This window comes from Petaurus breviceps, unplaced genomic scaffold, assembly GCF_028583685.1.
Source record: "Petaurus breviceps papuanus isolate PSGF00001 unplaced genomic scaffold, PetGlider_PUasm1.0 140, whole genome shotgun sequence".
In the NCBI taxonomy this organism is placed as follows: domain Eukaryota; kingdom Metazoa; phylum Chordata; class Mammalia; order Diprotodontia; family Petauridae; genus Petaurus; species Petaurus breviceps.
Genome location: NW_027185698.1, coordinates 41881643 through 41896859, shown reverse-complemented (window position 1 = coordinate 41896859; position 15217 = coordinate 41881643). Strand labels below are relative to the sequence as shown.

Genomic DNA, 15217 nt, shown 5'->3' with positions numbered 1-15217 from the left:
GGAGGAATTGGAAAACCTTTGTTAAAGTGAAATGATGTTTGAAGAATAGGTAGTAATTGGAGAGGCAGAGTTGGTGGGGAAGGGCATATTAGGTGGAGAATGGAATATATACGATGAAAAACTCTTTTTCAGGTTACAGATATGATAAAGCCTGTTTAAAGTCTAGACTCATACTGTGAATAAGTTTTACTTTGAGTCTAGCAATAGGTCACATACACATGATGTTGTGATCTTCAGCAGAGATATCAACTTGTTAGTAGGGGGCCTATAAAATTCCTGAGTCCTAACCAGATTAAATGTAATTGGGAAATATGTAGCAAAATAAATAAGAACAGAACACAACATAGATATTGTCAGTTTATGTTTTTCTAAGTTTATATAAGGCCTTAATATCCATTTTTATTTGAGTTTGACATCTCTGCTCTTCACAATAATAGGGATGCTATTTTTATTCATTAATGCCCTCCTTTAAATGGAATACTTTTTTATTTGTAAGTCACTCTCTTTTTGAAAGAGACATAGAACTGTTTGGTGGTTAAGCTATCAATCAGATGCTAATGACTTTGTTTACTGTTTTGTAGGCTTACTAGTTCCTGTTGAGGAGGAGCATTCTACTCTTTTTATTCTTGGAGTATTGCTCACATTGAGGTATTTAATCCCCTTGCTCCAACAACAAGTCAAGGACATGAGTTTGAAAGGGAGCTTTGGTGTCACACGAAAAGAAGCTGAAGTCTCACCTTCTACAGACCAGCTCATCCAGGTAAACATTTTCATTCTGCAATAACTACAAAAATTCAAAGTATTATCTGTTTGATTCTCTAAGTAACGAAAACCTTGAGTTATGTGACTAAGATTAAGGATCAGTCAGTCAAGAAGTATTTATTAAGGATCAACTATATACTTCACTCTGTGTAAGTTCATACAAGTCTTCCCAGGTTTCTCAGAAACCATCTCCCTCATCACTTCTTTTTTTTAAATTTTTTTTTAAGCAATTGGGGTTAAGTAACTTGCTCAAGGTTACACGGCCAGTTATTTCTGGGTGTGGTGCTGAGTGTCTGAGCCCAGGATTTGATCCGGGCATTTCTTTGCCATCTCAAAAAGAGCTAGAAATACTTTTGTATATTCTTAGTTAGAATTTGTTTGTTTTAGGACTAATCCCTTCCTCAATCTATCCTCCCTCTAATTCCTCCCCCACCCCTTCCCTTTCTCCCCTTTTCCTTCTATTTCCCTGTTGAGTAAAATGTATTTTTGTACCAACCTGTGTGTGTGTGTGTATTTCATGTATTCTTTTGCTCTTTGATAAGTTCAGATGAAAATAAGGTTCAAGTGTCAGTTGCTCCCCCCATCCCCTCCTCCTTGTTTGTATAGATGTCTACTGGTATACCCTGATAATATGAGATAATTTCCCTAACCTTTCTTTCTCTTCCCCCTTTCCCATTCTTCTTTTAAGATCATCCTCAGGTCATCTGTCTAATTAGACTTTCTCAATGACCCCTGAGGATGATAGAGTTCAGAGGGATCTCTCTCTCCCCCACACTACCTATTTCAAGGTGAACAGCTTATCCTTTTCATTGTTCCTGGTTTGCCTTTTTGTTTTTCTTAATTCCTATATTAGCACTTCAAAGTTTCTAAATCTTGGTTTTTTTTTTTCAAGTTCTCTTTTATTAAAGCTCTATTTTTCCCCTCACCTGATAAAGTTAGCACAGTTTATTGGTCCATAGAAAGTGCTTAATAAATGCCTTATCTGTTAATCTATCTGTCTATGTCTCTCTATCTCTTTCTCCCTCTATCCTGCCCCTTCCCCAACTTTATCTGGGAAACAAGTATTGATCATAGATGGATGGCATGACTCCATCAAAAATAAGTGATGGAAACACCCAGTTTACCAGAAGGGGTTATAATTCAGAGTGCCCTGCCTCACTACAAGATCTGTCAAATCATTGGATTTGAAACTGAGTGTGGAAGGGTAAGAGAGATATAATTAGGCCCAGTTACTACCAAAGAAAGGTTTTTTTTTTTTTACAGTTTATGAAATATGGCTACATTTCCTTCTTTGACAAGGCTATTGAACCGGTAGATCAAGGTACTCTATAGTTATATAGTTTACTTAGATTTTAATAAAGAATGTGAGAAAGTCTTCCATGCTATTTTTGGGGAAAGATGCAGAAATATATAGTAGACAGTAGTACATTTAGATGGATTTGAAAATGTTTAAATTTTTTTTATATTCTGAACTAAGCAAACATTAGATAAAACCAACATTTCCATTTACAAAGGGTAGCTGATGATTGTTTATGAAACAATGTTTTCTATACGGCTTGCTTTCTTTTTAAGCATTTAATAAATATGATGTTACTTTCAAACCTTTCTTTACTGTCTGTGATTCCTTCTGAACTTTCTTCCTTGCCTGAATTTTTGAAATGCTTCAATGCCTATCTTTTTTTTCCCTTCTTTTCTGGATAATGCTGTTGCTAGTCCTCCTTTCACCTACTCTAAAATACTTCCTCCTTCCACCCACATTTTGGAAAAAAGAAAACCCTTGTTACCAGCATGAGTTGGGAAACTTTCTGTACTTCTAGGAAGCGGCATATGTGTTAGCAAAGGGTCCCATGACTGTGGGTCAAAGATAGGAAGCCAAACTGAAGTTAAAGAGTTTATTTAAAGAATCTTTTCTCGATAGTAAAGCATTTCATAGCAAGGGAGTGTGATAGAGAAAGAGGTGGATGATCCACCAGAGAAAAGGGGAGTATTTATCAGGTGAGTGGCAGGATTTATGATAAGATTAAGAGAACACACCCCGCTGTCCACAGGCAGAAGGTGAGAAGAGACCAGATACTTTTATAATTGTGAAAGCAGTTCTTTTAGACAACATTGCAATGTTCCCTTATCCAAAGACAGCAAGTAGTTGTACAATAGTGAATAAGACTGTCCACCCCTTGGGGCAGCTAGGTGTCCGAGTGAATAGAGCACAGGTCTTAGAGTCAGGAGGATCTGAGTTGAAAAAGACACATAACACTTACTAGCTTTGTGACCTTGGGCAAGTCACTAAACCCCAGTCGCCCTGAAGAAGACTATCCATCCCATATTCTTGCATAGTGTTTGGGAACTTTCTAATATTAAGCTACCAGATGGTTGGTGGGTTACTACATTGATAATCCATCAAGATGTCAAAGAATAATTGTGTTTCCTGTTTTTCCCCCACATATGTATGCATAGTCTATCAAAATAAATCCACATCTTGGCTATGTATGAAAATTCTCACTTTTTATTCTGAGACCTCTTTGTCATGAGGTGGGTATTATATTTCATTGTGGGTTCCATGTTAGTGGTGTTGTTGTTAGTCATTTCATTGACCAAATTTCTTAAGTTTTTTCAAATTGCTCTTTTCAAAATGCCATTGTTATTGTAAAAATAGGTTTTTGGCTTCTGTGTACTTTAATCTCCATGGTTTCCTACAAGTATTCCTTGATGCTATTGGAACTATATTAATGACTGCATCCAAAATATAGTTATTGATGTATCTATGTCAACTGGAAGGAAGATGTCCATTGGGGTACTCAAGAAATCCATGCTTGGTTTTGTGCTATTTAGCACTATTATCAGTAGGGATAAGTTCAGGGACTAGACCTCTGATTTCATTGGTGTAGCCAACTCTTTGGTGAGGAAACTCCTGGTACTAATAAAGGTCAAACTTTCTCTGTAACTTATAGTCTTAGAGAATTTTCCGGCACATGGAGAGGTTAAGTGACTTGCTGGGAATTGGAATTTGAAGATCTTCCCTGCCCCTTAATAGACGTAGGGGGGAGTTGAAGACCTTCCCTGCTTTGAAAGTAAACTCTGATCTCTAATAGGCTGAATATAATCACATGGAGCCTGTGATGGAGGGAATATGCAGAAGGGTGCAGCAGAGCCCACAGGAAACTTCCCTGCTGTGAAGATAAACTCTGCCCCCTAATAGGCTGAATGTAGTTACATGGAGCCTGTGGTGGGAGGAGTTTGCTGAAGGGAAGCAGGGCCCACAGGAAGCTGGTCAGAGGTAGCCAGACAGTGGGGGAGAGAGGAGCTCAGGTGAGGAGATAGAGAGGTTTGTGAGTAAATATTGATCTTGTATTGATTTGTGGGAAGGCTGAAGGATACTGTGGCTCTCAGTGTTATTATGGCTTCTGAATATCTTTGGTACTATGATGGAATTGGCTTACTGGTTGCACCTCTGTCTGGAGAGTTTGGTATATTTTGTGATCGAACGTCACGCAATACTTCCTTATAGTCATGGTCTTATCATGATTGTGGACGCTGTAAATATTGCATTGGTGCTACACTTGCCCATGCAGCCAGGATGGGTCAGAGATGGGACTTACACCCAGGTCTTCTTTTCTTTTCAACTAGCTGTCTTTCCATTGTGCCTTTTTGCTTTTTATCATTATCAGTGACTTGGATAAAAGGCACATTGCATGCTTAACAAATTTACAAATGATTTGAAATTGAATTGACACACTGAATGATAGTCAAGACTTAAGCTCTTGACAGGCTGGAACATTGGGCTAAATCAAATCTTACATTTAAGAGGGATAGATGTAAAGGCAACTAACAAGCAAAAGCCGAAGCCTGTCTGTTTAGATAGTGATTTGTCTTTAAAATATACGTAGGTTTTAGACTATGGTAATCTAAATATGAGTGAACAGTATGCTATGGTAGCTAAGAAAGCTAATGTAATCTTAGGTTTCGCTAAAGAAGTGATAGTTCTGCTATACTGGTTTTTTTTTTTCATGCTATATTGGAAATTTATGTTCAGTTCTGGGAATTACATTTTATGAAGGAAATTGATAAGATAGCAACCAAAGGAAGAGAACCAGGGTGATGAAAGGCCTTTTGCTCATAACATCAGAATGAATGGATGTCAAAATATTAGATGATGACTGTGTGCCAAGCATTGTACTGACTGCTGAGGTTACAAATAGAAAAAGTAAGACAGTCTACTGTCCAGGCTCTCACACTCTAATTCAGGGGAGACAGCCCATAAAACAGTCAGGCCAAATGGAAAGACTCAGAGGTGGTAAGAAAACTGCAGTAGGGTGGATGGAAAGGCCCAGAAGTCCTAAGAGAGCAGTTTAGGAGGAAGTTTTAGGAGAAATGGTAAGGTTTGGTGCTTCTGCATTTCTTTGGAAGGAAAAGTGTTGACTTGTCTTATCCAAGCCCTGTTTGTTAGTAGCCTAGGAAAAGGAAATAGATAAGAGTGACCTGGTTTCTCACTCCTCCTTGGGTTTTAGGATATCTAGGGGCTAGACCTGAGGTGGGATAGAAAAGGGGATAAGGACCTGGGAATGTTTATCTTGGAGAACAGATTCTCTAGGAAAGAAGTTGTTGTCCTCAAGCATTTGAATTTGAGAGGCTGACCTTGTAGAAGAGGCTTTAGACAAATTTTGTTTGTTTCTACTGGGCAGAACTAGGAGCTGTGGGTAGTAATGTAAATGAGTTAATACAGGCCCAATATAAGGAAGCTGTTCCTAAATATTAGATACTTCCATAGATGTAGTGGGCTGCCTTTGAAGGAAGTGAGATACCCCTTTCTTTCAAGCTAAGCTTCGATGACTTCCTTTTGAATGTGTTGTAACGAAAATTTTTTTACAAGTGTGATTTGAACTGATTGATTGCTGGGGTCCCTTCCAACTATGAAATGCTGTGATTCTGTGATTTCTTTGGGCTTAGATTGAACTATATGACTTTTAAAGGTTCTTTCTAAGTCTTTAATTCCCTTTTTCTGTACTACAGGATATTAGTTATTCCATGGGAACAAAGAGCTTAATTTTTTTGAGATGCATATTTTTCTTCACAATAATTTTATTTAGGTTTTATACTAGTAGTAGTGAACTAGATGATACAGTTTACTGTATTATCTGAACAAAATCTTAATTTTAATTCATATAACAAGAAATCACTTTGAGTTAAGGGTTTTTGATTATCCGTGTTCCTCTTAGCTCTTACAATTTGGTTAACTGAAATTCATGAACATAAAACTAACCTTCTTCTTTCTGGCCTCTTCCCACCAGTAAATGAATGAATATTCCACTGTGGCTTTTTTGGTTCTTAGGTATATGAATTGACTTTGCATTACACCCAGCACCAAGACCACAATGTTGTGACTGGAGCATTAGAACTATTACAACAACTTTTCAAAACACCTCCAGCTGAGCTTCTTCAAGCCCTGACCACTGCAGGTGGTATTGGGCAGGTTACTGTGACCAAAGAGGAGTTTAGCAGAAGTCGGAGTGGGAGCATTGTGGAACTTATAGGTAAGTTATTTGGAATGTTAAGATTTTCAGTTAATATCTGCATGATGTACTTTCCAGTATTTCTTAACAGGTATCAGATGTACTTCTCATTTTAAGATTCCTTTTAACTTGAAATAACATAATTCAGCATACTTATATAATTTAGTAATCATTGAAATCACAGTAAAATTCCCATGCCACTCTGCTTGTTAACATGTTAACACCATCTTAATTACTTGATAGACATATAAAGAATAATTCCAAAAGCCTGTAGTTTCACTGCTATTTATAGTTTCTGCCTTTGTGAAAATTCCAACTTAACAAAACTGTGTAACCTTGTTACTCTTCTGCTCTATAAAATCCATTGGCTCCCTATTACCAGTAGGTGCTAGCTCCAGCTTACCTTTCCAGGCTTATTATATTTTATTTCTTTTTATATGCTCTAGTGTGTAGCCCAACTAACCTTGCTATTCCTTAAATACATTTATCTCAGATCTTATGCTTTTGAGCTTTCTCAATGATAGAATATACTTACTCTTCATGTCTGTTTCTTAGAATCCCTAATTTCCATAACAGCTGCGCTCAAATGTTACTTCTTATATGAGACCTTTCTTCATTTCCCTTTAGCTACTACTGCCTTCCTTTCAAAATTACCTTGTATTTACTTTATATTTTCTATATTCATAAATGTATTCAAGATAAAAAATTTCTTGAGGACTTTCAGTTACCTATCAGCTCTTAACTCTCAACTCAATACTTATTCAGGTATTGCTGACACTTGTGTGTCTTACTCATAGTGCTATTAGAATGTTTCATATTAGAAACGACATTTCTTTTGATCTATGGAGATTTATGTAGTTGCTACTAACCCTATGGCCATTCATGAAAAGCCAGGCTCTTTAGTAAACAAGATGTTTATGACCCAGAACAAAATAGCAGATTTATATTCCTTTTGTAAGTTTGATTCTTTGGGTTTTAAATTGTATTTATTTTGGGACCCTATTTTACAAAGTGAGTAACTTACTGCTTTTTATTTAATCTCTCTGAGCTGGAGGCAGGCTCAGTGTTGGCCAGCATTTCAGTTTTCCTTTGTGACTCTTCTGTTTTCCTTTTTGTGTCTTAATATCATCTCTGTTTCTTTATCACCTTACTTCCCAACTTTTAAGGTTGCCTGAATTCTGAAATTACTTTGTTCTTCTCCCAAAATAAAGTATTACATATTCTCAGTAAAGTTGATCTCAACTTGATGTTGGGGGAAAAGCAATCTGACCAAATGAATTTATTCTAGGATGTTAATAATTAATAGTCTTTACTTTTTCCAGGGCATTTGCATTCCTAAGGATGCTTTTAATTTTGATTGGTGGAATTTCTGGATTCTGTGACTTAATAAAGAATTTTATGTAGTATGGGTGAGACATTTTGTGGCTTAATGGGGGAGAGGGAAGGAGCCAAGGAGGGTCACCTTGAGTTATGGGAATCTAGGACTGTTCAGATGTTAAATAGTTGGAAAAACAAATAAGCACTGTCTCTGTAGTTGAATGTCTCTACTTAAATCCTGGGTCTACTGTTTCCTTCTTGACTTTGGAAGTCACTTCTCTTTGGGCTTCAATTTCATCTATAAAATTGAGTTAGACTAGATAACTTCCTGCTGGCTTTAAATCTTAAGATAATATAAAACTTTCTGTCCTATCCACTCAGTAATTCAATGGAGTTCAACAATAATTTTATGTACCTTATTATGAGCAAAGCACTATGCTAAAACTGGGGATGCAACTACAAAAAATTGGTTTCTGACCTTAAGGAACATGTATTTTGCTTGAAGTGTTTCCTTTATCTCTTATCAAACAACCTCAGAAATGCTTTCCTGACCACTTTTTTCCTACCCTTATTTTTATTTTTTGGGGGTTGGAAGACAGGGTAATTAGGGTTAAGTGATTTGCCCAAGGTCACACAGCTAGTAAGTGAGGCCAAATTTAAACTCAGGTCTTCCTGACTCCAGGGCTGTTGCTCTATTCACTGTGCCACCTACCTGCCCTACTTTTTTCCTACTTTACCTGAAGTTCCTATCCTGTATTGTTTCTTTGTTCACCTTGATTTTAGCCTCTGAGTAACTTTGGTGCTAGGTCACTGCTGTCTAGTTATGTTCCAGGGTGATAGTTCTGCCTTTGGGATATATAACCCTATAAAAACCATCTCTAATCTGGAAATGCCTCTCTTTATTAGGAGTCTTACTCTTGGATCCTGGCAGTCCACATAAATATTTCCATCAAACCCTTATCCCATCAGCCTCAACAGTAGCCAAACTTTGTTAATTTTTACTCATTTTTTGTTTTCTTAACATGTTTAGGCAAATTAGAAGAAAATCAGCTGGAATTCTAATAATTGCTTAATTGGAATGTAAATATCATTGTTAATTCAGCATTAAAATGATGAACCATATAATAATAATAATAATAATAGAAACTTATATTTATATACTGCTTACTATGTATAGTCCTGTATATTGAAATATGTTTTTGTGTATGGAATGTTTGTCTTCATGACCAATTAATTTGGAAGATTGTTAGCATTTGTGTTTTTTTTTTAACCAAAGAGGATTTATTCTCCAGTTAATTAGTCATATTATATTTACCTACTTAGCCACTGGAGATCAAGCAAATATCCTAATGTTTATGATATTTTGTCAAATGTTCCTGTCATGTAATTAACTAGCTGGTTTTATATCTTGGGTAGCATCTAATTTGTGTTCAGTACTTTATTATATTTTTATATAAATTTGAGATTCTCAAACAATAATATTGATTATAGTTTATGGAATGTATTTGCTATATTCTAGTTTGCATGAAAATCCAGCTTTTTTGAAGCTATTAAAAATTCTTTCCTGATTTCAGCAGTCCATTTTCTTACTTTTGATCTTTTGCTCTCTATGATTTGCAGCTGGAGGGGGGTCTTCATGCAGCCCTGTTCTTTCAAGAAAACAAAAAGGTGATTATTTTAAAAAGTCAGAGTCTTGTGTGATCTTATTATTTTCTTTTTTTCATAATATATTGGACTCTGTTTCCATGATTTATTTTCTTTCTCTATTTTCATAATACATTGGACACTGTTTCCATGTCTATTCTCAGTAATATTTTTTACCTTTAAAAATATTGCTTAAATCCTTGATAACTGGGCCATAATAGTTTTGCAAATTTGTCTTTATTTTCTGTTTCTAATGTTATAGGTAATTTGCTTAGTTTTGTGTTGCAAAGGTATCCCTGAAGTAATTCGTGCCTATAGGTTTGGCCAAAATAGTTAAGCAATAACTTAGTTAAGGCAATATAAGTAGACCCCTATCATAAGTCAGTTCTACTCAGCCCCATTATTCGTGGGTGCCTCTGTTCCTCTAGCCAACATACCTTATCTAGCCTAATGTTCTGGGTCTACTATCTCTCCTTTGCTCAGTTTTGGCCTGGAATTAGGATTCCTTGTTTTACTCTTAGGTTGCTGTAAAAGTCAGCTCTTTGGAATTTTTGTAGCCTGAATTTTATATTTCCAGCAACATTATTTCCCATTTGTATAGCACTGTTACTTTGAAAATAACTGCCCTGTAATATAATTTCTCTTAAGGCAATGTACTTGTGGAACTAATTAATGATGTTAAACAAGCATGTTTCTATGCTCTTAACTTCTTTTTATCTAGACAATTGATACTTTCAGTTTTTTTTCATATTTAGAACTCTAAGCATCTACTATCTTTGTTAAACTGGAGCCCTGTTATCATTTTGTCAACCATATTTTGAATACCAGATACCAAATTTTGTGCAAAATATGTCAATTTGACTATCGACTAATGCACATCTAATCTATTGATGTGCTTGTACATGTCATAAATCTTTGAAATGCCATTCTCAGTTTCTTGTTCAGTGTGAATGCCCTTTTATTTGAAGGGCATTCTCTCATCTACTATTCTGAAATCTTGAAAGAATGACATTTATTTTTTCTCTTTCATTCATTTGTTCGTTTAAAAAAAACCATTAGCTGGCTGTTGTGTGTAGTGCAGGATGCTTTTCACATGATGATTTTCAAGTCTTTTTTTCCAGAGGAGGTTACTATTTTATTGATGGGTCTGTGCATGGCAGGATGAGTACGAGTTCAAAAAAAGTTATTTCCATTAGTTAGTAATCCAGATATTTCATAACTGTTCTACCATTGTTGTTTGAAGTCCTTGAGATTCATAATTTAATAGCTAACATTTATATATTGCTTATGATGTACCAGGCATTGTGCTAAGTGATTTATAATTATTATCTCATTTAATCCTCACAACAACACGGAGAGGTAGGTACTGTTATTATCCCTGTTTTACTGTTGAGGAAATAGAGGCAAGCAGAAGTTAAGTGATTTGTCCAAAATTATACAGCTAGCAAGTGTTTGAGGCTGAATTTGAACTCAGGTCTTTCTGACTCCCGACCTGGCACTTTGCCCACTCTGCCATCTAACTGCCAGTTTGAAAGATTTACTGCTACTCTTTGGCAAGCTTTAAAAATACTTACTAGAGTTATAATCCTTGTTTACAACTTGACTAATGTTTAATGTGAAAGTATTTGTAGATCCTATATTTGATTGCACACTGCCATGGTGGGGAGGGGAGGAAAATTTTAAGTTCAAGGGACTGTGGAACTGAATGTTGTAAACCAAAAGTAAAAAATTTTTTAAAAATACTAGAACCCCTTCATTTTTTTTAATGTATATTTTATCTTTTCTTGATTTTCTTGGAAATTGAAATTTTTTTGCTCCATAGGGCAACCAAATCATTTTGTTACTTGTTTGTTCTTATTTCAGTGTAGTAACTTTTTCCTGTAGTGATGAGCTGTGAAGTTAGCTAGAAAATGATGAGTAATTAGCAAACCAGTTACTAGTACTTGCTTGATGAGTAGTGTGTCATCTGTTTTAGGTTCACTGTTCCTGTGGTTAGGACAAAAGAAATTAACCTTTTTCTTCAGAGGATTTAAAAAACATTATAATATAGTTATTGTCTTTTAATAATGTTAAAAGCTTGAGGTTTCTGCTTTGAAAGTTTCTCTAATCTGACAAGTTAAATGACTTGTGACTTTCATGAAATCATAGCCATATTTAGCAGACCATCCACATTTCTATAATTACTCGAGTTGGGACTTCTCTGCATTTTTCTCTTTAATAATGTTTTATTTATATAGTTACATGTCATTTACCACAGGATGTGTCACACTCATTTAAATAGTAATGTATTTGTTTATTTAGTTGAAAAAATTCTTTATTGAGAAGCTCACCACCAGGTTCGCCATAGGGTGATGACTTTTATGTCCATGGCAGCTCTTGACAAAGGAAATGTGCACATTGATGGAATCACTCTTCCCCAAAGTATTGAAGATGTTTTAAAATATTTGTTCTGTCTGACTCTAAAGGATACAATCAATAAACCTACATTCACCACTATTTACCCCCCCCCCCTTTTTTTTTTAAAGCAATCGGGGTTAAGTAACTTGCTCAAGGTTACATGTCCAGGTATTTCTGGGTGGGTGCTAAGTGTCTGAGCCTGGATTCGATCCCAGGTCATCCCTACTCTGGGGCCGGTGTTCTTACTCACTGTGCTGCCTGGCCAACCCACTATTTACTCTTAAGTTAATTTCTACATCTGTGACATCTTCATTACCACTTCTGAATTCTCTTTTTAATTCATTCCTTTGTGTATATGTGCGTGATTTTTTTGCTTATTAACATTTTGTAAAGCAGTTTTAAAGCAAGGAATTTTTAGTTTTTGGGACAGTATCTGCTAAAGATATTGTAATATATGATAAGTATCAAGGTGGCATATTATGAAAATTAATGATTGCATAATATAAAGTATCTTGCAGATCTGAAGGGCATATACAAATGTCAGATTTTATTTTCATTCTCATTATTATTTTACTCTGAGGTGATAATAATGATAATACACATAGCTTTGAATTTATATTTGGATTCATGTTTTCTCCTGAAGAATAATTTGTTGTCAAGAACTATCTGAAAAATATTTTTAAATACTTAATGAAATCTGAAGCCACAGTAAATTGTAATTTCACATTTCAGTTCTGGAGATATGTAGGTTCTGACTGTTATAGCTTAATTTTGACAGAAAGCAACTTAATTTATAGAGATTATAAAATAAAATTAATCTGGTGAAAAGAACTCTTGAGATGTAACATTTCTAAGTCTAAGATAACTGTATCTTTTTATCAGTGAATCCATATTTTATTATTTAAAAAAATTACTGGTGTCCTTTGTTTATACATGGTACAGATTCCATGTCTTTTCCTCTCTTCTTCCACACCATCCCCTTGATCTTTCACTTGTAACAAAGAAAAAACAATTAAACAGCACCAATTGATGTAAAAACCATCTGTGTCTGTCAGCCTGTGCAACATTCTTCACTGTTGGTCACTCATCATTTCAAGGAAAGCTGAGGGATGCATTACATCATTTGTTTATATCATCTCTGTGACCAGGGTTGGTCATAACACAGAAATTTAATTTAATACTAGTTTAGGTATTTTTCTAAGATGGCATGCTCTATTAGTTGGGCACTGTGGTATTAAACTATTTTCTCTAAATTGGTATCAATTTGAATAATATACTCAAATATATTTAATAATATCCTAAGATCTCATTAAATGTCGTAAGGATATTCTTTCTACTAGTAGTAGTAGCAGTGGCTTAATTTCTGTAGTGCTTTAAGATTTAAGAAATCTTTTTCTTACAACAGATAGGTTAGATAGATGCTATAAATAAAATTACCCCCATTTTGCAGAAGAGGAAATTTCACCTCAGGGTCCCTTGTTGCTGTCTTCTTGTTTAATGATAGAGGGAAAGGGGGATATGTTTAGATTCTCTTAGGAATTCTAAAATTAAACATTTGCACCTAGGATTTTGTGTCTTTGTGTCCATTGTAATTTTCAAAATATAGTTGTTAATGTGAGTAGCAGTATTCATAATATTATGTACTGTGAGGAAATCACTTTATAAGATATCAAATTATGTACAGATATTAGCCATTGTTATCATTAAGGTGATATGAAGAAATCTTCCCATGATTTGGTATTTAGAAATGTGCATTTTTTGTTTCAAGAAGACTGTTATGTTTTTTAGGAAAACTAAAAGAGAAATTATTACCACATGGAAATCAAATTGCCAGTTCAAAGCATAGTGCCTACCACTCTGGTACTTAATAAGTCGTTGAATTTAATTACTACATTATTTATCAGGTAAAGTGCTCTTAGGAGAAGAAGAAGGCTTAGAAGATGACCCAGAATCAAGGTCTGAAGTCAGTAGCGCAACATTTGCAGGTAATTCAGCATTTTAATTTTATTTAAAAGTTGATTATCTGACTTTCCATTTTAAATTCCATACTGTGATCGCTGTGCACTGATTTTATTGACTGTTACCCATGCTAATAGAGAGAAGTAGTGAATCTGTTTTTCTAAAATATTAACTCATTTCCTTTCTCTTCACTTAAGTCTTTTGGGGAAGGATCTATTACATGCATCTCCTGATATATACAGTTGGGCACTTTCCTCCAGAAATTTGAATTCTGGGGTAGATTCATCTAGCACAATTTTAATAGTCAGTGGAGATCCTGCTGTTTTTTCACTTTGGGGGTCTTCCTGTTTAATGATAGTTCCCTTTCTCCTAATGGTTGATATATGCCCATTTCAAAATGTCTTTTCATTTCCAGAGTACATGTTCTTGTTTAAATGGAGAGGAGTTTCAAGGCTTGCTGATAACAGTGAGATTAAAATGTATTTTCACGTAATTTATCCGAGGCTAATCTGAATCTGCCAGCACATTTTACCATGTGTATCATTGTTGCATATCATTCAGATTATTCTCCTTCAATCAGCCATTTGACAATAAAGAAGCACCTACTATGTACCAATTATTAAACAAGTGTTTATTAAGATCTTACTCAGTGTCAGGAACTAATTCCTGGGGATACAAAGGAAAAGAGCCTTTGAAGAACTAACATTCTATTGGGGGAGACTACTTGGAAATAACTAAGTACTTAGGCACATTGTTATTGTTCAGTTGTTTTAGTTGTGTCCAACTCTTTGTGATTCCATTTGGAGTTTTCTTGGCAGAGATACTGGAGTGGTTTGCCATTTCCTTCTCCAGCTCATTTTACAGATGAATAACTGAGGCGAAAAGGGTTAAGTGACTCTCCCAGGGTCACACACTTATTAAGTGTTTAAGGCCAGCTGGGTCTTCTTGACTGGCACTCTATCCATTGCACCACCTGGCTGTTGTAACAACAACAACAACAAAATGTGCCAGTCACCAAACAAACAATTATTTATGAGCATATTATTTTTTTCTAATTCCATTGAAAAACAATTTTAAAAATTCATTTAAAAATGTGTGAGTTTCCAGTTCTTTCCTTCCTTTTTTCCCTTCCTCCCATGCACCTTCCTGAGATAGCAAGCGATTAGATATAGATTATATTTGTGCAGTCATGTTAAGACATTTCCATATTGGCCATATTGTAAAAAAAAAAAAAAGAAAAAATAAAGTTAAAAAAAGGTTGCTTCTGCATTCAGACTCCGTGAGTTCTTTCTTTGGAGGCGGATATCATTTTTCATCATTAAGCCCTTTAGAATTGTCTTGGATCTTTGTAATCCTGAGAATAGCTAAGTTATTCACAATTGATCATCATACAGTATTGCTGTTACTGTGTACAGTATTGGTTCTACCCGTTTCACTTTGTATCAGTTCATATAGCTTGTGGTGTTTTTTTTTTTAAACCACCCCCTCATCATTTCTTATGGCACAATGGTATTCCTTCACAGTCATATACCACATATTCCCAATTGATGAACAGCTCCTCGATTTCCAATAAAACAGTTTATCAAGATCTTGCTCTGTGTCTGGCATTATGTTAAGTGCTGGGAATACAA

The 15217-nt window shown here is 35.2% G+C and overlaps 1 protein-coding gene across 3 annotated transcripts in view; it reads left to right on the top strand.

Annotated features, from left to right (window-relative positions):
* The window catches only part of HTT (huntingtin), a 228883-nt gene that overhangs the window by 43627 nt on the left and 170039 nt on the right, over positions 1–15217 (top strand). For 2 of the 3 annotated variants that reach the window (XM_069070714.1, XM_069070719.1), the window contains exons 8-11: positions 582–760; positions 6089–6290; positions 9207–9254; positions 13532–13612. In XM_069070714.1, the coding sequence (XP_068926815.1) occupies positions 582–760; positions 6089–6290; positions 9207–9254; positions 13532–13612 (510 nt within the window). The remainder of the gene's footprint in view (positions 1–581; positions 761–6088; positions 6291–9206; positions 9255–13531; positions 13613–15217) is intronic. The other variant, XM_069070716.1, reaches the window with a different exon arrangement.